The sequence below is a fragment of the Vigna umbellata genome, chromosome 5 (assembly GCF_029865625.1).
Source record: "Vigna umbellata cultivar VRB3 chromosome 5, Vumbellata_1.0, whole genome shotgun sequence".
NCBI classification, from domain to species: domain Eukaryota; kingdom Viridiplantae; phylum Streptophyta; class Magnoliopsida; order Fabales; family Fabaceae; genus Vigna; species Vigna umbellata.
Genome location: NC_142169.1, coordinates 39,478,085 through 39,503,735, shown reverse-complemented (window position 1 = coordinate 39,503,735; position 25,651 = coordinate 39,478,085). Strand labels below are relative to the sequence as shown.

Below are 25,651 nucleotides of genomic sequence, written 5' to 3'. Positions count from 1 at the left end.
CGTGGAGGAGGTAGTCCAGGTACTTCATCCGAAAATACGTGTGGGAATTCATCTACGACCGATCGTCCTCCACTCAGTTTATTACTGGACGATCGTTCATGACTTGAGTCTTCAAACTCTTCATCTGAATGCGTCATGATTAGAAAACAACAGGCGCCCTTCATGATGTCTTCCTTTAGCTGACCGAGCGTCACAGAACACTCTTCTTCTTCTTCATTCGGAAACACTAACTTCTTCTCACCACAATCTATAAGAATGCGATTGGTAGCCAACCAATCCATTCCTAGAATCACTTCCAAACCTTGAAGAGGTAAGCAAATGAGGTTCACCTTATATGTATGTCCCTCAATCTCAATAGGACATCTAACACAAACTTTAGACGTCCTAACCTCACCAGCCACTGGGGTTGACACCACCAAGTCGAACTGCATCTCGCTCTCTGCTAACCCTAGTTTCTCAACGCACGCCTTCGAGATGAAGGAGTGTGTTGCCCCCGAATCATACAATACACAACAAGGCAATTCGTACAGTAAGCAAGTGCTGATGATAAGTGTACCTGAGCTTGCTGCTTCAGCTCCCGTTATTGCGTATACTCGCCCCACTGCCTGCACTCGGCCACCCCTTCCTTATTGAGCTCTTCCCGAGTTTGGTGGCCTCATGACCGCTCGTCCTCCCATGTTACACTCGCTCTCCAGATGACCATTTCTTCTACAGCGAGTGCAATATTTTCCTCCTACCAACTGAGGACAGGATGATTTGTAGTGGGGTCTTCCACATTGAAGACATTTGATTTCCCCATGCTGTCCAGACTGTCCGACAGCAACCATAGATTGGGTGTGAGACCCACTAGCGTTCGAAGGTAACACTGGACGAGAGTAAGGTGTTCTGCCCCGATTCAGGTTATTTCTAGTTAAAACCGGTCCTCTAACTGCTTGTTGCTGCTTCTTCTGCTGTTCCACTTCGACCACATTCTTCTCCAACACTTTGGCCCTCTCAACCATTGCAGGGAATGACCTAATACATAGGATGGATATCAGTAACTTCAAATCACTCCTCAGCCCATTCTCAAATTTCCGACACTGCCACTCTTCATTGGTTGCCATGGTATTAAATCTCACCAAGTGCTTGAATTTATTGGTGTACTCCGATACCGACATTCCACCCTGTAACAACTGCAGAAACTCTACCTCTTTAGCGAAACGCACGCTATCGGGGAAGTACTCCTCATAAAATTTGCTTCTAAAAACTTCCCAAGAGATGGGGCTTTGAGCGTCCGCCAAAATCATCTTCATGCTCGCCCACCAATGGCTGGCTTCTCTAGTCAACAGATACTCTGTGAATGCCAATCGATTGTCGTCTGAGCACCTCTTGGCATTGTAAATCCTCTCCATATCTTTTAACCACTGATCGGCCTCGTCAGGAAGGCATTTTCCGTTGAATTTGGCAGGGTGATGCTGAAGAAAATTCTCTAAACTCCACTCGGCCTGATGGGTAGCGTTGGAAGTGGACGCTCCAGCTGTACTCCTCGTGGTTGCTATTATCTCCATCAGTTGTCTCTGAGTCACTTCAGAGTTAGCGCGAGCGGCTTCCAGACTTTGTAAGGCGGTAGTGTTCTGCTGCACCAAGGCAGCGTTCTGCTGTTGAAGCGCTTCTATCACTGATTCCAACAGTCTTGTGTTGTCGAATACAACACGGTCGATAGGTTGTGGAGGAGGTCTGGGTGCCATTAGTTCTTTAAGAAGTAGAGAAAGCAATCGTTAGTTAAGTTCAAAGAGTTTAAAATACTCATCAAACAAACGTTAAGCACACAACAAAAACATGGTGTACTCATAACCTACAGTGTTCCTTAAGGAACAAAACTGCTCTGATACCACTAATGTAACATCCCAAAAATACAGTAATAAACCATATAATAGAAATAAATACATTTAATAATATATCAGTTCAGTCTTACCCTAATCAACGTACGCTTACGGCCGAACGGCCTTACAAAAGCTTTCCAATTAAACTGTACAAGATAAGAGAAAACATGACCAAACGGTTTACAAAAGAACTTACCGAACGGTCAGTTAAAAACAAAAGAGAGGAGGTGACCGAACGATCACCTCACAATAAGATTACTATCTACTAACTGAACGTTCTACTGTTCGGTTTTGACTTCAACCTCCACCAAGTTTTCTTTTCCAGCGCCTCTTCCAGCAGTTCATCTCCATCTGCTCACATCCACACGGATGATCATTGCAACGACAAGGACAGACGTACAAAACCAGACAATACAGGAAAATACAGGGTAAGCTTATGTAATTTAATTCAAGTATAAACATATACTTCAAACAATCAAACGCACAAGACAAATTCAACATACGTAGAATAATTCATATATACAGAACCTAATGCCGATCAATGACCGATCACGGTAAAGAAGATTCTACTGAAATTGGACGAACGCTGTTTCATCAAGATTGATCAATTAGAAACGAGTACAAACGCTTGGTATAAGACCAAGCGCCAATCATTACGAGAGCTTGGGTTGAGACCTATCACTAATTTAAACTTATAATAGAAACATTTATAATAATAAATATGATAAGACACGATGGGAACATTGTTTAAGAATAACTAAATATACAAATTCATGTTTACAAGATTTTCAGTTCCTCACATAACACTCAAGTGCATCTACGCTTGGCCGAACGCTCAAACATAACACTATTACAAGAAGGCTCTCGTCCTCAACTAGAATTCTTCCCAAATGAAAGAATTAAATTTCAAGAAGTTTACTAGAAACACCGAACGGTCAAGGACCGTTCAATGACGAACGCACATTATCATAGTGAGAATTTCATATTCAGATTTTCATTTATCTTCAACTCATTTTTTTCAATACATCATTTCATAACCTTATAACTTCACATAAACATCAATTTACATACTTCGAAAAATCTATATCATGTTAATAAATCATACTCCAAACAAATACTCATATTCACATTCATACACTCCAAACATATCAACCATCATGCATTATATTCATTTCAGTCAATTAGCGATCGTTCATACAACCCAATAAACAGATAAATTAAATTAAATAGGCTTCCCTTACCTCTAGTGTGAACGATCGTCCTAGAGACAGAAGTATGATTTGCCTGACTAAAATTTCTTCTACCCTCAATGCTCAACCAACTCTTCCAACTAAAACAAAATAACAGAAACCAGGATTGGGTCATGCAAGGTAACATCATACAACCATAACTCGAGTTGCATGTTCCAGAGAACGGACAGCTAAGGTCGAGAAAACTTACTAGTTTCAGAACTCGAAACTGTTCGGTTCAAATTGAAGCTTGGGACGCCAGGAGTATTCCTACGGTCTTAGAATGATGATCGGAGAAGAGAAAGGGTGAGTTTTCTTAGAGAGAAGATAGAGTTTCTAGTGAGAAGGAGGAGAAAATGAAAAGTTCAGAGTTTTGGGAAGAAGGGTGCATGCAAAGTGAGTGAAACGGGAATTTCGAAAAATCAGGTTTTGCTTCTCTCGTTAAAACGAACGTCCGTTCACTTGCTGACACCTGCCTTCCACTATCTGATTTTCGAATCCTTGTTGCTTGACACCTGGCGTCCGTGCATAGGGGTTTTGGGTGCGTTTTAATGAGTCTGACAGGAGGGATTTTGGGTGCGTTTTAAACGAGGCCTGACATAGTTGGAATCTACTATGGCCTTTATTTGGTCTGTTTTAGTGAAATTTTTCCAATAACTGCTATAATTTTGAGGTTCATTTTGTTATGAATTTAGATTTAGTAAAAAGTCAAGTACCTTCATTAAATTATTTTGTTTGAATAAAGGTGCATAATAGGGTTACTTGACACAAATGTTGAGCGGAGTCATAAATTCATACTTTCAATGTTAATTCTTATTGTTCAAAGTTTTTGTTCTGATGTTTTCAATTTTTGGTAATCATAGTCTAATTCATTTTATTTATAGATTTTGGGGCGATGTGGAATGAAATGTGAAGGACTTGAGACGTTATGCATTAAGGATCATACACTTACAAATGAAAGTATGTTGTAAGCATTCAGTGCGTTTTGGATTTGTCTATATCCTATATCATTATTTACCACATTGCAGACGCAGAGAAGATAATTGGTTACGCTTTAAGTTACCACCTCGTGCAGAATTCAGAAGCTAAGCCTGATTCGAAGCTTGTATTGTCATGTGAGAGGTAATTGCCAATTTACACTGATTGTGATTTGATATATTATATTTGGTTAATTGTATTTTACAATTGTGATATGGTATTCCTCCAGCATTTAGTATGGAATTGGGATCTTGAAGTCCGTCCAGAATGAGTCCAAGAGCCTGAAGAAATCTCTTAAGGTGATTGTTTGTGCTTGCTTTTGATGTAGATGTCATTCCAGCTTTGCATTTTAGTGTTTACAAGTGTAGAGTTCATAAAAACTATATTCTAAAATCAAGTTGATTGTTCAGGATGTTGTAATAGAAAATGAATTTGAAAAGAGGCTTTTGCTGACGTTATTCTTCCTAGTGACATTGATGTACCTTTGATGATATTGGAGCTCTTGAAAAGGTCAAGGATACATTGAAAGAGTTGGTGATGCTTCCTTAATAGCGACCTAAGCTTTTTTCCATGGGGCAATTAACCAACCTTCACTTGATAGATTTTATTGTTTAAAGATTTTATGCTTTTTTCTCTTTACTTTGTTTGACATCTATGTTGATTTGATTAATTGATTTATTTTCTGATGTTTTATTTTTCATTAATCTTTTAGTGTCCTTCCTTTGTCCCCACTCTAAAAATGAGGAAAACAAAGGAAGTGGAATCAGTTGCCATGTATTAATTATGTTTGATTGACATATTTTACATCTAGGTTGTTACTTATGATAATCATCAACCGAATATTGAAAGTAATGGAAATAGGAGAACTTACGAACAATATCTTGTTTGGACATACCGTTGGAATTAAATTACGAAAAATCTGGAAAAAGTAGTGGTGGAGGAATGAGTTTAAGAGAAGTAATTGAAGAAGTTGATCTTGCACCCTAAAACAAACAAAACTCCTAAACGTCTAATTCATTAATTACCTAGATTCTAACCGCTAGTACATTAACTACGCAATGGTTAATTATCCATTTAATTTTATTACATTTAAGTTTACCCAAACTAAATCATGATTCCAAGAAGATAAAACCAATAAAGATGATTTGATGACACTTTCTTTACTTTTTAGCAGCAACTTGTAAGAATTATAAGGATAAAATGGCATTTTACATGTTAAAATCACTGTCACCATAAATAGCGTAAGTCCTGCATCTACATTCATGGGTGAAATGAGCAATAACCAGTCTCCTAAAACAGGACAGGTTTCCCTCATCGTCATTATTTGGATATGGTAATATTTGTGACAACATCTGAACTTAAGATATAACTATATTTATTTAAGCAGAGAAAAAGATCCAAATCGAAAAACAAGCTACGTTCCACATCTTACATATAGCCTCAATTTTATTCTCAAGCAGGTATTAGAAAACACTGAAAGCTCATCCCTCAACCATCATGGATATAGGAATAGGGCTAATTAAGCATCTAGACAGGGTATTTGTATAACTGAAGAACCTTCTTCCAAGATGGTCTGTTGCTGATATCATCCCACCAAGCACTCACATGCTTCCTCTCTCTCACCAAATTCCCTCTTCCAGTTTGGTTCACCAAATAATGACCAAATGGGAGATGGCTAAGATCAGCAAGGCTGAAGAAATTACCAGCCAAATACTTGCTTTTTGAGAGCCTCTCCTCATAAACATCAAGCACCTTCTCAAGCTTTTTATCACTCTCTTCTATCACTTTTTGGTCTGAGGCAACTCCCATTAATGGGGCAAATAGAACATTGATAACCAAATTGTAGAGTGGTGGGTGAAAGTTATGAGCTTCCACTTCAAGCCATTGTTCCACAAGACCCTTTTCTTCTATTGTCTTTCCCAACAAGTCAGTTCCTTGGTCTTTATATTTCTCTGCAAAGTATCTGATTATTGCACGAGATTCTGCAACATTGGTTTGAAATCAGTGTATTAGAATGGACATAGACTATCCTACATTTGCAAAGAGGCAGAGAAAATGTATTTCGGGGAAGTAAGCATTCAACCTTTTGGATCTTTCTACGTTGGAAATGTCAAACAATAAAAACCAATTCATACCACCCCATTAAGGTTCACTGTAGAGATATGTATGATGCATCCAGATCAAACCATAACACATGTTTATCAAAAACAACTAATACACAAATTTCATGGAGTAACTGATTTATAACCCCTATGCCTCCTTTTAAAACAAAGGAATAGCAATTAGGAAAGGCAACAGTGCAGAACAAGAATGAACAATCCGAACCTCATACAAAATTCTAAATATTCAACTACCCACATAGATGAGAGACACACAAAGTGAAGAACATCACTAGAAAGATCAGAAGTTGAAAAGCCACCCTTCCTTAACCATGGGCACAAGAAAAAAAAAATGCAGAAAATAAGAAAGGGGCTTTGTGGTTTACCATAGAGAGTATAATCACCATCTTGAATAACAGGAAGTGATCCAAATGGCTGCAGAATTATCAGACATAAGTGTAATCAAACATGAAAAAAAAGGAAAATATTAGAAAAATCCTAAAACCAAGTGAAGGTGCAGCTCGTGGGTCAAAAGCTAAGTAGCAAAAGAAAAATTGAACCTGCAACTTAAGGAACTCGGGTTCCTTATTCTCTCCCTTGAAGAGATCGACATGCACTGCTTCAAACTCGATTTCCTTCTCAATCAGACACACAACCACCCTTTTTGGGGATGCATAAGTTGGACCATACACCTTCACCACCATTTTTCTCTCAATTTTTTCTCTTTCTCTGTAATTTGAATGTGTTTTTCTGTCAAGTTGTGCTTTTATGCTGTCCATTCATGAGGATAGCTCCAAAGTCATTACTTTTGAATTGTTTAGTAAATTGTTGAGCACAAATAGCATTTTGCTTTGTTAGTGCTAATCTTTATACTGACTATTTTTTTTTTTAATTTTAACTTTATGTTTCCACCGTCTGCTCCAAATATATTTTATTACCATATAGATTTTGTTTTAAAACAAAAACTATAAGGATGTGTTTAGATGATTGGTAATTTCTAAAACAGGAAAAAAAATATTGGTGGAAAATTTGATTTGATTTAATTAATTTTGTAAAATTGATTATGCTTAATTTTGAAGCTGTATATATGATTAATGTTCTATTTTTTTTCATAAGAACAAGTTAATAATATATATTTTTTTAATTGAACACGAACTTTACATAAATTAGTTCAACTAATGATCAGTTATGGGTCTATGGTAATTGATGCGAAATCTGTTAGAACCATTAAATTTCTCATCTTAATGGAAAACGTGTGTCTGCAAGAGGGGAACGAGACTCAGGAAGTGGAAGACAAGTGGCTGCAGGAGAGTGGACGATCGATTTTCTGAGGGAATATATAAGCTAAAATTTCAAAAGCTGGTTCCACTCTGCATGCAATCTTCTCCTCCAAACCTTCGGAACTCGTTTCTCCTCCTTCTCTTTAACTTCTCTCTAAAATTATCATCTTTTCCTCCATTAAATCTTACGTTTTCTTCCATCTGATCATCCATCAGAGTGTATGTAAGGTTGCTGGTGGCAAGGATCCTCCTTTCAACCGATCGTTTAGTGGTTTGAACCGGTAGGTCTTCTTGATTCTAATAAAGTCTAGTTTGGGTCACATGCAAACCAAGTTTTTGTTGCATGTGTTTATCTTCTCCTTCTAAGGTTCTGATCACGTTTCTAGTTTTTTGGGTGGTTTGTTTTCCTCAAATAGTGAATCTGGGAGATTTAGTGTTTGGTCGTGGTACAAATTTTGTCTTGTGAGCGATCGGTTTGTTAAGAGGTAAGGGAAGCTATTAAATTTAATTATGCATGTGATGATTTTGTGTATGTATGGAATGAATTGATTGATGATTTGTATATGAGTGTATGAAATGTATGTTTCTGGGTTTTTGGTGGTTCTACATAAGTCTATAAGGATTCTGCAAAATGTAGAATAGTTGGGTGTATGGTCTCAACCGTTCGGTTATGGTTAGTGAATAAGTTATCAATAGAGTTAGCATTTTAGCATTACCAGGGTATAATCGTTCGTTTTATAGGAAGTGATTAATATATCAAGTGTTGATGGTTATATACAGTTTTAATCAGTCTTATTGGATTAGGTATTTTGGTTTGTGATAGCTCATATATTATTATTAGTAGACTTTGTACTAGTACTAGGCTTAAAATATGTTCATTTATGATCGGATCTAAGTTTATGTATATTTCAGCTAAAATGTCTTAACATTCGTTTTCCTTAAAAGTATTAGGTTTGATGAATAGTTTGTAGGAGTAATCATAGTGTTCGATATAAGCTCTAGGCGTTCGGTTTTGTCAAATAATGAAGTAACGTTCGGTCTTACACCAAGTGTCAGTAGTTATAAGTGCTCGGTATAAGCTTTAAGCGTTCGGTTTTGTCAAACAGTGAAATACCGTTCGTTCTAGTGTTGAGAATAGTTAAATATGGTTCAGTCTTATGTTAAGTATTTGATTTAATTAGAGTGTTTTATTCTTAAAAATGTGTTTGGTTCATGTCAAAGTCCTAACGATTACATAATCGTTCGGTTATATTGTCTGTTGTTTTGATCCTTTCCGTTCAGTTGTAATTAAGGGTGATATTATTTGAGCGTTCGGTCTTTTTATATGAAATGTTGTTTGATCTTGCCATGCTGATGTTATGGCTTGGTGTTGGTTGCTTATTATAGCGAAGATCCATTATGAATGAGAAATATTATTGACATTCAAGTAAAAGTTTATGTTTCAAGTAATGTAGAAGAGAATTCTGGGGAGGAATGTCTTAGTGTAAGGATAATGTTGTGGTAAAGTATGAATACGGATAGTGAAATTCATGGAGTTCATCCTGATATTCTGATGATTACCAGTTCTCAAGTAGAGATGGGTAAGTCATTGTGTGAGAATGGCAGGAGGTCCTAGCCCATAGGTTCTTGGGTGAGTTATAACGGACTAACCTCGGGTGGCAGCTGATGGTTTCTAGTTACTACACCACCTGAGTGCACGAACGGCCTCAAGCTACGTATTCATACAATCCGGATGGTCAAGTCAAGTGTCGGTTGTACATGAATTATGATATTTAAGTTATGTGTGATATCTATGTTGGCTCTTGTATGTTATAGCGTTCGGTCTGTAAGGGTTTGTAGTTTATTACATGTATGAATACATGCTCAATTGAATTATAGTAGCTTACCCTTATTTTCTGTTTTTATCCATGTTACCGTTCGGTTTTCTATTGCAATGATCATTCTTGTTGGATGTGAGCAGAAGGGGAAGAGCTTACGTTAGAACAGGAGCTGGACGGTGAGACTCCTGCTGAATAGGAGATGACCGTTCGGTCATATAGTATAGATAGTTTTGGTGAACCGAATGTTCACTATTTTTGTTTTGTAAATATAACCATTCAGTTATATATTGAACATTCGGTAGTAGTATAGGAAGCTCTTGTAAAATTAAACGAAAAGTTTTATGGTTATTTTTGTAATAAGTGTAAGTTTGACTTTCTTATTGTAGTAACTGTTCAATCATATTATTAAATGTTGACACATGTATATAGTTGTGTGCTATATTTTTGGATGTTACAACAAAATCAAACGATCAAGATTTATCTAAATTATTTTTACCGATAGTTGAACATGAATCCAACTTAAAATTAAGCATGTGTGATATATATATAATATGATAATTTTATAAATATATTTGGTATATCAAAATTATTTTCGAGAATGAAAGACATAATTACATATATAATAAACAAAGCTCCTTCCATAAAATCTTAAATTTCCCTTCTCTTACGAAAGTTTTCATTGAAAACTGGATTAAAAGTTTGTTCAGAAGAATGTTACATTGATTAACATTTTCCACGAAAGGATTTGCGAAAATGTTAAAGGAATCATTTGAACAAGTATTTGAATATGTATTTTTTTAATAAATTAAAAGAGATATTTTGGCATGAGCTTCATATATATTTCTTTTTACTGTCTTTTTAATTCATTATTGTAACAAAAATATATTATTATAATAATGATAACTCTAGAAAACCAACATGATCTATCTTGCAATTTTTTTTCAACTATATTAAGATTGTTATTAACTTAGTTAGTTGTTAAATTCATTAATTATTTTGTATTTTCTATAAAAAAATTAATTAAAATGTTAAACTTGTGCAGTTTAGAAAAAGACTGATATATAATTATATATTTTGGGTTAAAAATTATAGTGAACATATATACTATTCAAAAGTTAAACAAATAATAACAATTATAAGGGTTATTTATATATTCAACTATTATAATTTTGTGAATTTTACTACCCAAGTACTTTTCTTTTGTTGGTATTTTACACTGCAAAAGTTATGATATGATATGCTTAACAATTAGCTATTATATCATTAAAAGGGTATTATATGATATATAAATTGTTAAAGGGACGATGACATGAAAAGAAAAAGTTAAAAGCCCGAAACAGCATAATTTTTTTATTAATTTATTTGAAAACAAAATATTTTTTACCTTGTTTTATTAAAAAATATCATGACACGTGTTATCATTTTATTAGCGATTTAACCAATTGATAGAATGTGTAAAAATTAATCAGAAATCATAAAATCTTTGAAATAAAATTTATGAAATAATAAGAATTAATTAGTATAATTTTAAGAACTTAGTTGTAATAATACCTTGTTTAGTTGATTAAGTAACAACGTTGCCAAGCAATAAGAAGAGAAACTACAATTGGCCACCTCTTGCTATAGCAATTTTGTCAATCACTAATTTAGAAATGAGGGAATTTGTCTGTTAGTGACAGTCCCGTGACTGATTTTAAGAACAATATTATAGATATTCTTAAATTATTTTATATAAAAGTATAGGTTATTTTTATAATATCTCACTTAAAGGCTACCTCAAAAGTAAAACAATACAGTAACCTTATGACTTATTTTATTTGTATACTAATACTAAGGATGTCATTTTAATATAAACGAAAATAAAAGTTAACTAATAGTTTTAAATAATTTACTTTTTACTTTAATTAAAATTTTATTTTTTTTAAGGTTCTAAACTTTTCAAACCTTCTTTTTAAGGTTTTTCTGTTGATCATTACTTTTTTTCTTTTCTACGAATCAATTAGTGAGATAGAACCGCAATATCGATTTATAATCAAACCTTTAAAGTTGTATTAGGGTACTTGGAAAGTTTCTAAACAGGGAGGTAATTTTTCTTGTAAGATAAGTTATTTTAAATAATTTTTTTTTAATAATTTTGGATGTTCCTATTTTTGCATAATCGTCTCAAATATGTTTTTGTATTTTTTTTTATCTCAATTAGTTTCTATTTTTGTAAAATTGAGTCAATTGGAAACTTGCTGTTAATTTTATTATAACAGCGTTAAAATTGTAATGAGGTAGGATGCTGACTTTGCAACTGTGACAGAGTTACGTGGAATTTAATTATTTAAAATTTTATAAAACTATCCTCGACCACGATGTGTTTCACTGCGTAAAAAGTATCCCTTACAGATTTGGGATCGGAGGCCTTCTTCACGATCTTCAGCAAATCGATCTCCTGGTGTGAAAGGGTGGCGGACCCGTGGGAGCGCACTGAGATGTTCTCGACTGTGTTGACAGAAAAGTAGGGACCCCCCAATAAAAAAGGGGAAAAAAAAAGAAAAGAATTTTGTTTAGTCACCTGATTTAGTTTGTGTAGGTGTGTATATTCACTTGTTGATTAAATGTTAGTGTTTTTTTCTCATTCGATTTGCATCTACTCTCATTTTTGGGAGCGTGGGTCTAAAAAATGAATATGATTCTCCAAAGCCACATCACCTTGTTTCAAAATATTCTGATGGCGACACTTCTATGGTGAGCAGAGAGGAAAGGTTGGAATGCCCATCTGCTGAGAATCCTTTAACATTGTTGAAAATGTGCCTTATGTCTTATGGTGTGGTCATACTCTTTGTAAAAATTGAATCCTTGGATTACAATGGGCTAATGTGAAATTTGCCATGGCAGCCTTCTGAGAGAACAAATTTGCCATTCAAAGTCTAAACTTCACCACGCTGCTCTTCACTGTCCTGGACCTCTCCTAATTCACCGCGCTCCTCGCCACTACAACGCCTATAACGATGGATCTCTCCGACCGCTCCTCCCTCTCCATCCTCGCCGTCCCCAACGCCTATCTTGCCGATGATGACTACCTTTCCCGCCACCACCTATCCCTCGCCGCCCTTGCTAACGTCCTATGCTACAATGTCCTCCTCTAGTTCCTCTCTTGGTCCGACCTCTACTCTCTCCCCCCTCAGGGAAACTCGTCACCACGCTCCTCCAGACAATCGGACACGCCACTGACAACTTCAGCTCCGTGATCCTCACGCGCAACCCCCAATCTTGCCTCATCTCGATCTGCTCCCCTGCCCCTTATTCCCCCTCAAACGTCACCGTTTTGTTCCTCGTCAAAACCCTAAGAGGAAGAGGATACCCAAGGAAGAAGACAATACTTTATTCCGTCTTTTATAATTAAATTTCACCTAATGCATAATTAAATTCCACCTAATGTGATTTCAGTGTGCCACATTAGAATTAATTGCTTGGTCAGTATGATACGAAACAAAAATCTTAACGTCGTCTAGTCCAATTAACGGTAAGGTTCCAATTGAATCACTTTTACAAAAATAAGGACCTAATTAAGATAAAAAAAAATACGAGGATCTATTTAAGACGATTTTACAAAAATAGGAACCTTCGAATTTAAAAGATTAAAATATTGGAATTATTAATGAATAATTTATTCTATGTATGCTTGTGTGATTTGAACATAGGGTTTAGATAAGTTAAATTTAGTTTGGGCTTATTGTTAATTAAATTTAGATGCATGTGTTTTGATGATGAAAAAATGTTAAGAGTTATAATTCCCTTATTTTGTCATCTTCTTTATCATAATGTCATTTTCTATATTTTTAAAACTTTATCATATATACTAGACTCAATTATTCAGATAAAGTACTGATGTAAATTTTTGGGGATTTTGTACGGGTGGCTTTTAGTACTTTGTAAAGTTATTATCAATGGATTTTATCCTACCACACACAATGTTAGTCAGTTAATATATTTAGCTAAGATAAAACTTTTTGACTAGAGTTTTCTGCACCTCTCATCATATATCTGTTGATGGATTGACAAGTGTACCAAATCGCACAAGTAATATAAAATGGTAAGACCAAGTATCGTATCCCTAAAGACTCTCGGTACTAAACAATTGTGTGATAACTTGATTAATTAAGACTTAAATAAAAGGAGATAATTGGTTTAAGATGCAAAGACAGAAAATTAAATATGAACGCAAATTGATCAATAGTAGAGAAACACAAAGATGAACAGATGTTGTTTAATATGAGATGAATATGTTGATAGGGTTTGATTTCACCATGTTTACTCTCATATATATAAAAATTCTTCATTTTACATTAATGTTAACGCCACTCACTAAATTACCTAGAACCCGATCCCTCGGCGCAATAAGCCTGCCTTAATTCCTAGTTCGTGCAATTCCTAGCGTTCCTAGAAAATTAAGTCTGAAGATCAAGAGGTTAAGACGACCAAGTACTCATACCCTCATCCCTGAGAAATATTACCCTTGGGAGAATTCAACAAGAACCTGAATTGTAAGGAACCTCCCAACACTCATGCAATTCATAAATCATGCTACTAAATGAGTTAAATAGAGCAAGCATTGAAACGGATGAATTCCATAACAATTAATGAAAAGACATATAAATTAAGCATCAATTCAAATACATGAGAGTTCACAAGGTTACATAATCCCCTAACAACAAATAGAGTTTAGTTCCCCATAGACATGTTTTGTTTCTTCTTGCCCATTGATCATCACATGCATACATATTTACTTTTCATTCTTTTTCATTTGAAACTTACAACAATTTGTTCACAAGTCTTAATTAATCAATAAATCACATAACTGTCTAGGCCGTGAGTCCTTTGGGAGAACGATACGTGGTCTTACCAGTTTCTAAGTGTAAAGGTTGCTTTTAGTGTCAATTTTAATCATGAAAATAACAGTTTTTCAACTGTTATCATGAAACTAGATGAAAAATCATGAAAGAATGAAAGATAGAACCCTAGAATTTGAAGAGTGGAGCTTGAGCATCCAAAATCCTCCTCCAAGGGGTGAAGAAAGTGTATTCTGCTTCGTTCCAGCCAAAGATGACTAACCTAGGTTGACTAAAACCTTATATATTATTCTAAACATTACAGAAAAGTGGCCTAAGGCTCATAAAAATGGCGCTCAGTGGTAAATACCGCTCAGCGGTAAGTGCGCGTTCTTCTATTTGACGCTCAGCTGCATTTTTGCCCTTCAGTGGTGACTACGGAACCTCAAGAACACCGCTCAGCGTTAATTTCCGCTGAGCGATACTCATGTCTTCTCTTTTTGTGCATTTTTCTCTTCCTTTTCTAATTCCAACTTCTTCCTACTTCACTTCTTTCATCCAATTTATCTTAAAACCGGCAAAAACAAGGAAAACGAAGCATAAAACCCATCAAACTCTCTTATTTAAAAATATAAACAAAAGCATGATTCTTAGCTAGTTTCTAAGTATAAAGGTTGTCTTTAAGGTCAATTTTAAGTATAAAAAAACAGTTTTTCAACTGTTGTCACAACCCCAAACTTAGAACTTTGCTTGTCCTCAAGCAAACAAGATGTAACTCAATTTTCCATCAATCCACACAATGGTTCACCACATTCAAAACTCCTTCTTTCAAGACAAGTAAGTACTCAAATTAGCTCATCACAAAGACTTCAATCAAGATGTGCATATGCTTTAGTGTTCACGCAATCACATAATATCCAACAAATGCTATTTTCATGAATGATCAATCAACTAAGCATAAATGTTCTTATGTGTTCATGGAATCTTTCCTCACTAGATAAAGTGTTTCACTCAAACACACAAGTGTATAAGATGTTACTCATCCACTCTACTATCACAATGTTGAATGAATTAACTTTTCCTTTCATTTAACCACAATAAAAAACATTCACAAGTAAGTATCATCACAAGGACTTTTCTATCTCGTCTTCGAAGGGTTGCATAAGTGTTGCATTTTACAGCACAATATTAATGGGTTTCATTTTATAGCACCGCACCATTCAATTTATTTTTCAAAAATAAAATGATGCACTGCACTATTGAACAACCCTTTGCTGAGATAATATTTTAAGTTGTTCGACATTTTATTTTTTATGTTTGTAGCGAAAACGTTTATCTTATTATGTCTAGAAACCATAAAACTAGGTAGAAGTTATCCAAGTGCATCTTGAACAATTAAAAGTAAAAGTAAAAATGTTCCGGGAAAATGATGATGGAGATAATGATGTCATTATTAGAGATTAGATATAAAGACTTTAATATATCAATTTATGTTTCACAGTAACAATATTTCTATAAAAAAGATTTTTTTGAATTTATATTTTTTTCATATAAAGTAAACTCTTACGAGTTTACGATTCGAGTTTACAATTCAAGTTTTCTGGACTCTCAAGAGTTTACGTAAACTCTCGAGTTTGACAACCTTGACTGACACCATAACTTTCAGGAATGTCTAACATGTATGCATTGTCATTTATTTTCTTGACCACCTTGAAAGGACCATCACCTCGTGGACTAAGTTCGGACTTGCGTTGAGAGGGAAATCTATCCTTTCTCAAATGAAGCCAAACTATGTCTCATTCTTTAAGAATTACTTGTTTTCTCCCTTTGTTGTATTCGGTATATTTTTTAGTTTGTTTTCCAATATAGAGTTTAACCTTTTCATGTAATTGCTTGATGACCGCCACTTTAGAAACTCCTTCTTTATGAAGAAAAGAAGATGATTCTGGAAGATGTAGTAGATCAAGAGGTGTGAGAGGGTTAAAACCATAGTCAACCTCAAAAGGAGAAAGATTACTAGTCTTGTGGACTACTCTATTATAAGAAAATTCTATGTGAGGTAGATGATCATCCCAATTCTTATGATTAACTCTTAACATTACCCGTAATAGAGTAGATATAGATCTATTTACTACTTCGGTTTGCCCATCATGTTTAGTTTAGTTCCTAGCTTAGCCCATAATGTTTTCCAAAAATAGCTAAGGAACTTAACATCTCTATCAGAAACTATAGTTTTGGGTAAGCCATGTAATTTGACTACTTCTTTAAAGAAGAGTCTTGCAACATAGCTAGCATCATCTACTTTGTGGCAAGGGGTGAAGTGAGCCATTTTACTAAATCGATCAACCACCACAAAGATAGAATCAAAGCCCTTTTGAGTTCTTGGCAATCCTAGGTAAAATTCCATACTAATATCCTCCCAAGGGGCATTAGCTATGGGAAGAGGAAGGTAAAGTCCATGAGGCATAACTTTTTAGAGCAATGCTTTCGGACGTCTACTCTCATGTGTGGCCAATAAAATTTACTGTTTAAAATATTTAAAGTTTTATCAACTCCATGATGGCCCATGAGTCCTCCTTCGTGACTTTCTTTTATAAGAATATTTCTAACAGATCCTTAAGGTATACAGAGTTTGCCTTTATTATAAAGATACCCCTCAGATAGATAGAATCCATCAAATGACTTCTTAAGACAAGATGCATAAGTGGATGCAAATGTAGGATCAGTTTCATAAAGTTTTTTGATGTCATCAAAGCCTAGTATTTGTGATCCTAGAGTGACTAATAATGCATGGCGTCTAGATAAAGCATGCACAACAACATTAGTACTCCCTTTCTTATGTTTGATGACATATGGAAACTGCTCGAGAAACTCTATCCACTTTACATGTCTCTTGTTTAATTTTCCTTGCCCTTTGAGATACTTGAGAGATTCATGGTCAGTGTTGATTATAAATTCTCGTGATACCAAGTAATGCTCCCAAGTCTTCAATGCTCATATAAGGGCATATAACTCATTGTCATAGGTGGGATAGTTCAAAGTTGTTCCCTGAAGTTTTTCACTAAAATAAGTAATGGCATGACCTTCTTGAATTAAGACTGCTCCTATCCCAACCCCAGATGCATCACATTCTACGTGAAAGGCTTTGGAAAAATCAGGTAAGTGTAGAATGAGTGCATGTGTTAACTTATGCTTGAAGGTCTCAAAGGCTAAGATTTTTCGATCACCCCATTTGAATGAGACATCTTTCTTTATCATCTCATTGAGAGGAGCAACAATAGTAGAGAAGTTTTCTACAAAACGTCTATAAAAACCAGCGAGACCGAGAAAACTTCTTACTTCTCCCACGGTTTTCAAAATAGGCCACTCTTGGATAGCCTTGATTTTGTCAGGATCAACATGGACACCATCTTTTCCAACTTTGAATCCCAGAAAAATTACACTTTCTTGACAAAAAGTACATTTGTCAAAGTTGGCAAAGAGATAATGTTGTCTAAGCAAACTCAAGACCTTCTTAACATGGTGAAGATGTTCTTTAAGAACTTTGCTATATATTAAAATGTTGTCAAAGTAGACCACAACAAACCTTCCTATGTATTCATGAAGGACATGATTCATTAGTCGCATGAAGGTACTAGGAGCATTGGTTAAGCCAAAAGGCATGACTAACCATTCATATAAACCAAATTTGGTCTTAAAAGCAGTTTTCCATTCATCTCCTTCTTTTATTCTAGTTTGGTGATATCCGCTTTGCAATAGAGGAGAAAATGAGGTTGTCCTAGGAAAATATTTTTAGAATTTTTTGAATGGACAACAGCTTTGGTCGAGGCATGACCTACCAAAGTCACATTCTTCTCTTTTGAGCCTTTTTGATTTTCAATCTTTTTCTCCCCATCCAACTTTTTTTTAAGAATGATTTGATCCTCTCACACCTGTGATGGTGTAAGAGGGCTCAATATAATATTCTTCCCCTTATGTTGGATGGTTATCTTATTTGTGACCCCATCATGCAAAGATTGTTTGTCAAATTGCTAGGGTCGTTCAAGTAAGATGTGACCAGCTTCCATTGGAACAATATCGCAAATGATTTGATCTTCATATTTGCCAATGGATATAGGTACACTGGTTCCTTTACTACTATCCCTTCATCCTCTTTGATCCATTGAAGTTTGTAAGGGTTTGGATGAGGAATAGTAGTTAAGCCTAGCTTTTCAACCATTCGAGAGCTACAACAGTTGCAACAAGAACCACTATCTACAATCATAGAACAAGTTTTGTTTAAAACTTTACAGCGTGTGTGGAATAAGTTTTCTCATTGAGTTTGTTCTAGCTCAACATGCTTTGTTTCCAGGAGTCGTTTGACCATAAGTAAATCTCCATCACAAGGTGGAGTCTCTTGTTCCTCATCAGACAAAGATAACTCAGACTCACTTGAAGAAGAGTCCTCACTATCACTACCATGCTCAAGCATGTAGGTTGACCACTTAATATGGCACTCAGTAGAATAGTGCCTTCTTTCCCCACACTTAAAACACCGGGTCTCCCTACTCTTAGAATCTCATGAGAGCTCTTTGTGAATCTTATCTCTCTCTTTTTTCTTCTCTCTTTCCTTCTCTTTTTTCAAATCTCTTTCTTTACCCTTGACTCTTTCTTTTTCTCTCTCTCGAGTTTCCTCATACCTCAAATAACTACCCTCCCTCTTAGGACCTTTCCTATATGTGGAGGCAGTAGGGTAGGTCCTTTTGGTGGAAGCTTTGCGTCTATTATGCTCTTCCACCCTCACACATAGTTGTACGAAATCATTGAGATCTAAGTAAGGTAAAAGCTCTACCTTATCACATATGTCATAGTTAAGGCCACTTTGAAACCTCGCTATGGTGAATCTTTCTTTTTCTTTGATTCCAGCTCTTAACATGAGTACTTCCATCTTTTTTCGATATTCCTCGACACTCATGGATGAGTCAATATTTTCTTGACTTCACTTAGTTTATTGTACCGGATTTAATTCGGGAAGTGTGCTTAATTGTCCAGTATTTTCCCATTTTTCCTAATTGTGCTTAATTTGACCAGAAATTCTTATTTTAATTAATTTGAATTATCTAAGACTAATTATTTACATTATTAATTGTAGCGAAATTTTGGATAACCTTTCGTGACTTCAAGAGAAATGTGACATCATTTTTATTTTAAGCTAAAACGAGAGAGGTGTAGATTTACTTTTTGGAGGTGCATGCGGTAATTTATGTACTTGAAGAAAGAAAGGAGCTGATTTCATTTTTATTTCGGTTTGGAGAGCATTCCACGGCCCAGCAGCAGAAGAAGGGGTGCACTTGGAGAGGTGTATGTTTTTGGCTGGAATTAAAAGCACAACACACGACAAAAGCACTTCACATGCACACGGAAGGGAAGCTCACGACCCATCGGAAATCAATTTTGGAGCGCTGCTGCCACATCCACAAAATCCAGCAGCTTTGGTGTGCACATGAGCGTCCACCTGGCTGGGAGAAAGGAGCCTTCATTTTGGAGAGGTGCACAGGATTGAATTTTGGTGAGCACGACCTAGTCCAGCAAGGGAAAAAAGACTTCACGCATCCAGAAAAGAGGGGTATGCGTCCTGCAGGGGGGAGAGGTGCCCAGCCACCAACCACACTCAGTTTTTGTTTTTTTTCTCGGGGCCTTTGAACGCTGCTGTCAGGGAGAAGGGAGAAATGAAAAGAAAACATATTTTTTGTTCCTTTGAAATTTGTGAATGGCTGGAACGTTTTATTTCTGGAGTTTATCATTTAATGAAGCTTTGATTTGGCACTTGGCATTGAAGTTTTATTTATTCCAGCTATCATTGTTTTTCCATTTGAACACTAGGTCACAGAGGATGGAGGATGGACGTTGATTCAAAAAGGAAGAAAACAAGAGCTGAATGCATTCTTTTTGCTGAATTCTGATGCGTTGAGCTGGAGGCATGGAGAAAGGCATGGTGAGGGCTGCACACGGCAACAAGGCTTCGTCCAGCAACTGTCGCGTCCTGAAATGAGAAGCAGCTCACGGAAGGTGCTGCGCGGAGAGAAGGGATTGGACGTGTGATGAGTATCCGCCACCCTCACTTAGTTTTTTTTTGGTTGGAACGTTTTTTGTATTGAAGAAAACATGTGAATGTTGTGACGGTGACAAAGAGGATAAAATGAGAGCTCCACGTTAATTGCTTTTGGATGCATTTTTTATTGCGCCCCTTTTCATTTTCGGTGCAGCATTTGTGATTAAATGATTTTGGATTTTAAAAGAGGGAGGCGCTGATTCCAGTAGGGCCGCATGGTGATTCAATTTTCAATTGAAGGTACTCAGTCACGACTAGAATAAAGGAGCAGCGTGTGTGTAGAAGCATTTCATTTTCTTTTTCTAGAAGCATGGTGATTTGATGGAGGCGTGATTCACTTTGTTGGAAAGCACACACATTGAAGTTTCATTCAATTGGAATTGACATGGGAGCCACGTCCACGAGAGAATAGCCCAAAAGAAAATTTGGTTTCTTTACTGTTCACGCATCTTTACTTTGTGCTTTTTCGTGATGGAGGTGTATTGCTAGAAGACTTCAACACTTCATTTATTAGGTCTAGGATGCATTTTATTATTCCTGCTGCTCGTGAATTTGCACAATACATTCAATTGTTTAACACTTTTACTTTGAAGTTATATTCCAGCTGCACGGTGTTTTCAAGCTGCATTGTGCATTTAATGTTTTAGCTTAAGTGTTCCATTTGAATAGTATATCATGTGTTTCTTTATTATTTTCTACATTCTAATTAGTGCGCACATCTTGCTTTAGGACAGTTCGGTTTATGGTTTTCATTCACTATAATGCTTTTATTTATGTTTGGTTGTATTTAATTTCCAGTTTTAATTTAGTTCATTTACAATCACAAAAACACTTTCAAAACCCCCCATACGTGTTTGACCTAAGACTCGAACCACATTTGGTCATTTAGAGACGACCTAGGAGTCACTTCCTAGCACTGTACTGCATTATTTAATGCACAACAAATTTGATGGGCCGCGACAGCCCCATCAAATTTTGGCACCGCTGCCAGGGACCAACTGTTCGGTCTTAGGTCTTTTGTTGTGTTAGTGTGTGTTGTGTTTTGTATTTAGTTGTTGTTTCTAGAAATTTCAAAATCTGTAAATATTAGTTTTACTCCATGTTATGCTTCTGTATATTTTTTATAATCCCTTCTTGAAGTGAAGTCCAGGTCTGAGACATGTTTTGAACTAGAATAGAGGAGATGACGAATTCTCAAGACTGGACGTATAAGCTAATCAAGAGGCTTCCCAAGTTCCATGGATTGGCACATGAGGATCCACACAGGCACCTCAAGGAGTTTTGTTTGGTGTGCTCATCCATGAGGCTTGTTGGTGTTTTAGAGGTGGAAGTACTGGTGAGAGTGTTTCCAATGTCCCTTCAAGGTGTAGCAAGAGATTCCTTCCTATACCAGTATCCTTTTAATAGTTGGCAGGAAGCACAACAGAGATTCCTCGACAAGTTCTTTCCAGCAGGAAAGGTGATCAGCATTAGGAGGGAGATCACTGCCATTGAGCATTTTAAAGAAGAAAGCCTGGCAAATTATTGGGAGAGGTTTAACAAGCTCTGCACAGCCTATCCAAACCACCAAATTTCAGAGCATTTGCTCTTGATTTACTTTTATGAAGGGCTCTTGGACAATAAAAGGATATTTGTGGATGCAGCTGCTGGTGGATCTCGGATGGATAGAACTCCAACAGAGGCAAGGAAGTTGCTCTGCAAGCTGGTTGGTGAAAATCCAATTGAGGTAGCAAAGGAAGAACTTGAGCAGGTTAACTCTAAACTTGAAATCCCCATTCATGTATCTTAGGTTCAAGTAAATTTTAATGCTTTTGAGTTCGTAAAACTTGAACCCATAAAGCCTGTTCTGGATTCTGATATTGATATTCCTGTGCACATTCATGTTTTGGATTCATTATTCCCTATAGAGCACATTGACATACCTGATGTTCACTATCCTTGCACTGATCTTGGTTTATATGATAGCCTAGAGGATGCAACTGATGACTTGGAGATTGGTAAGAAAATTTTTAATGAGCAAAAATAGGTTTATTCTGAACCTGAGATTCCAATTATTTTACCTTATTTGCCTACACATTCAAATGCCTGTGATTTGATGCACACTGATTCTATAGGGTTTATGGCTAATACTGATACAGATTTGATTGACCAATCTTAAATTTTTAATTCAGTATCAGCCATTTCTGCTATCGAAGGTTGCGTCAATATTGATTTTGAGATAGAAACTGTGCAATCTGATAACTTTATAGAGTTAGGACTAAACTTTGATCTAACTCAGTTTTTTGAAAATTTTGAATGTGATTGTGAATTTGGTTCTTGCTCCATTTGTGCTGAAATTGATTATGTGTTACGGCCAGACTCTAAGTTTATAACAGATGCTATTAATTGTGAGTTTGATGACAAGGATAGTTAAAAGAGAATGCAGGTGCTGACATTAAGGAATTCAGGATTGATGAAGGAGAGTATACTGTTACTTCTTTGAGCGAGCGAGAGATATCTATTCTGGTGTCACACACTCAACAACTGCCAGTGGAAGGAGAGATACTGATGTAACAGTTTGGTGTGAGAAGAAAGAAGAAACATCTTGCTTTGGATGATAGGGCAGTACTGATGAAGCAGTTCCTCCTCAAAACTTCTTTGCTGAATCCAATGGTGGAAAACATCTCACTGCTTGTCCAAGTTTGGCAGCTACCACCATAACCTAAGGGAGTTTTTCTTTTTCCTTCTCCCCTTTTCCCACTTTTATTGCACTTGCCCATGATTTCTTCACTGTTCTGATTGCTAAATCTTATGCTTATGACACATTGAGGACACTGTGTAGTTTAAGTGTGGTCTACTGGGGAGATTCTGATTTTTCTTTGTTAGTTTTTGTTTTGTGTGTTAAAATTTTTTTTCTGTTTTAAAGTTGTTTTTATCGTGTCTTGTGTGCAATTTTACATTTTTCTTTTGATTTCTGGACTTTGTTTATGTTGTAGGTTTTTCCTTCACTTCATTGATACTCTAATTAGTTTGAAATTCTTGTTTTTCTCTGCTTGGAAGATGATTATGATGTTTAAGAGGTTGATTTGATTGTGACAAATACCCTGTGTGAGATTTGAGCCACTTGATGTTTCTTGTGTGTGATATGTCTCTTGATTGCTTGCGCATATGCCTTGGCTTGACTCTTGTTGATAATTCTTGATTGATATGCATGTTTGGAAGCGATAAAGGAATTTTTATTCTTGAGCCTCTCTAGCCAAATAAGCTTACCTTGTTCTAATCCTTTGATAACCCCTTTTGAGCCTATACTTTCCTCATTTCTTTATTTTGAAGCTCATACACTAGCCCTAAGTGAAAAACCATGATCACCTTAACCTTAGGGAATTTTGGAGCTTTGGAAGTGTTTTGGGAACAAGTGTGGTCTCCTTGGGGATTCTTATGAATTGGCTAGTCGGTTCCTCTTCTTGTTTTGTGTTTGTAAATATGTTGTGTATCTTGTCTCTTACAGTTGTGTCATAAATAGATTGAAAAGAAAAGAGACAAGATGAGAAAAGAAAAAAAAATTTACATAAAAATGAGAAAAAAATAAAAAAAAAATGTGAATAATGGAGTCAAGAAGAGGATTGAATTAGAGGTTTTGGGTATGAGTTGACTGTGTTTACACTTGTTCCCCATTGCTCCTCTATTTCTTTTGGTTTGTAGCTTCTCATCCATATTTATCCTCCCTTGTCCTTGGCCCCATTACATCCATAAAAGACCTTTTGATTTGAACATGCATATGTTTTGAGTGTTGATATTAGAGGCTCGCCAAGTCTGTTGTTGCTTGTTTTCTTGAGTGCATCAAGTTGACATTGTTTACCCTAGACACTTGAGAGAAACACTGATAGTCCATCTGTGAGGTTATGTTGCTTTTGATTCACCTCTTGAGTTGACTGATCATTTTGCCATGTCTTGAATTGCTTGGATGATTTCTGTGAGTGTCTGCCTTCTTCGATTCTGTGTTGGATATTGAATACTGCCTTTCTTGGTCCAGATGCCTTGAGATTTGTGTAATTCTGTTTCTGTCCTCGTTAGTCTTTGTTTTCTGTGTGTTGAGTTTGTGTCACTTCCCTAATGTCCTTTGAACTATTACTTGATTTGCGTCTTGATTTTGCCCAGGAGTGCAAAAGACTAAGTTTGGTCTATTTTGATGAGTCAATATTTTCTTGACTTCACTTAGTTTATTGTACCGGATTTAATTTGGGAAGTGTGCTTATGGTCTAGTATTTTCCCATTTTTGCTAATTGTGCTTCATTTGACCATAAATTCTTATTTTAATTAATTTGAGTTATCTGAGACTAATTATTTACATTATTAATTGTAGGGAAATTTTGGATAACCTTTTGGGACTTCAAGAGAAATGTGACATCAATTTTATTTTAAGCTAAAAAGAGAGAGGTGTGGATTTACTTTTTGGAGGTGCATGCGGTAATTTATGTACTTGAAGAAAGAGAGGAGCTGATTTCATTTTTATTTGGGCTTGGAGAGCATTCCACGGCCCAGCAGCAGAAGAAGAGGTGCACTTGGAGAAGTGTATGCTGTTGGCTGGAATTAAAAGCACAACACATGACAGTAGCACTTCACATGCACACGGAAGGGAAGCTCACGACCCATGGGAAATCAATTTTGGAGCGCTGCTGCCACGTCCACAAAATCCAGCAGCTTTGGTGTGCACATGAGCGTCCACCTGGCTGGGAGAAAGGGGCCTTCATTTTGGAGAGGTGCACGGGATTGAATTTTGGTGAGCACGACCTAGTCCAGCAAGGGAAAAAAGACTTCATGCATCCAGAAAAGAGGGGTATGCGTCCTGTAGGGGGGAGAGGTGTCCAGCCACCAACCACACTGAGTTTTTGTTTTTTTCTCGGGGCCTTTGAACGCTGCTGTCAGGGAGAAGGGAGAAATGAAAAGAAAACATATTTTTTGTTCCTTTGAAATTTGTGAATGGTTGGAACGTTTTATTTCTGGAGTTTATCATTTAATGAAGCTTTGATTTGGCACTTGGACTTCAAGTTTTATTTATTCCAGCTATCATTGTTTTTCCATTTGAACATGTGGTCACGGAGGATGGAGGATGCACATTGATTCAAAAAGGAAGAAAACAAGAGCTGAATGCATTCTTTTTGCTGAATTCTGATGCGTTGAGCTGGAGGCATGGAGAAAGGCACGGTGAGGGCTGCACACGGCAACAAGGCTTCATCCAACAACTATCGCGTCCTGAAATGAGAAGCAACTCACGGAAGGTGTTGCGCGGAGAGAAGGGGTTGGACGCGTGATGAGTAGCCGCCACCCTCACTTAGTTTTTTTTTGGCTGGAACGTTTTTTGTATTAAAGAAAACATGTGGATGTTGTGACGGTGACGGAGAGGATAAAATAAGAGCTCCACGTTAATTGCTTTTGGATGCATTTTTTTATTGCACCCCTTTTCATTTTCGGTGTAGCATTTGTGATTGAATGATT

At 36.3% G+C, this 25,651-nt stretch overlaps 2 protein-coding genes and 1 pseudogene across 3 annotated transcripts; 2 read left to right on the top strand and 1 right to left on the bottom strand.

Moving 5' to 3' along the window:
• Positions 1-5,422: 5,422 nt before the first annotated feature.
• Positions 5,423-6,962, bottom strand: LOC124841763 (glutathione S-transferase F10-like). The gene is made up of 3 exons (XM_047318091.2): positions 6,729-6,962; positions 6,555-6,603; positions 5,423-6,051 (listed from the first exon to the last, which is right to left on the bottom strand). The coding sequence occupies exons 1-3, from the start codon at positions 6,945-6,947 to the stop codon at positions 5,597-5,599; spliced, it is 723 nt and encodes a 240-aa protein (XP_047174047.2). The 5' UTR covers positions 6,948-6,962; the 3' UTR covers positions 5,423-5,596.
• A 12,491-nt stretch (positions 6,963-19,453) lies between these two features.
• Positions 19,454-25,197, top strand: LOC148198332 (uncharacterized). Of its 2 annotated transcripts, none has more exons than XM_088115168.1 (2): positions 19,454-19,690; positions 19,948-25,197. In XM_088115168.1, exon 2 carries the CDS (start codon positions 21,360-21,362, stop codon positions 21,963-21,965), a length of 606 nt encoding a protein of 201 aa, XP_087971294.1. In that variant the 5' UTR covers positions 19,454-19,690; positions 19,948-21,359; the 3' UTR covers positions 21,966-25,197. The 2 variants fall into 2 exon arrangements, with proteins under 2 accessions (XP_087971294.1, XP_087971293.1); XM_088115167.1 differs by having other exon boundaries at positions 19,454-19,714.
• On the top strand, positions 21,972-25,197 carry LOC148198333 (uncharacterized; annotated as a pseudogene).
• Positions 25,198-25,651: the final 454 nt, after the last annotated feature.

Coding starts and splice junctions, on each gene's coding strand:
- LOC124841763 (XM_047318091.2), bottom strand. CDS start 6,947: ATGGACAGCATAAAAGCACAACTTGACAGAAAAACACATTCAAATTAC. Junction 6,604..6,728: donor CCGAGTTCCTTAAGTTGCAG/GTTCAATTTTTC, acceptor ATAATTCTGCAG/CCATTTGGATCACTTCCTGT. Junction 6,052..6,554: donor TGGTGATTATACTCTCTATG/GTAAACCACAAA, acceptor CCAATGTTGCAG/AATCTCGTGCAATAATCAGA.
- LOC148198332 (XM_088115168.1), top strand. CDS start 21,360: ATGACGAATTCTCAAGACTGGACGTATAAGCTAATCAAGAGGCTTCCC.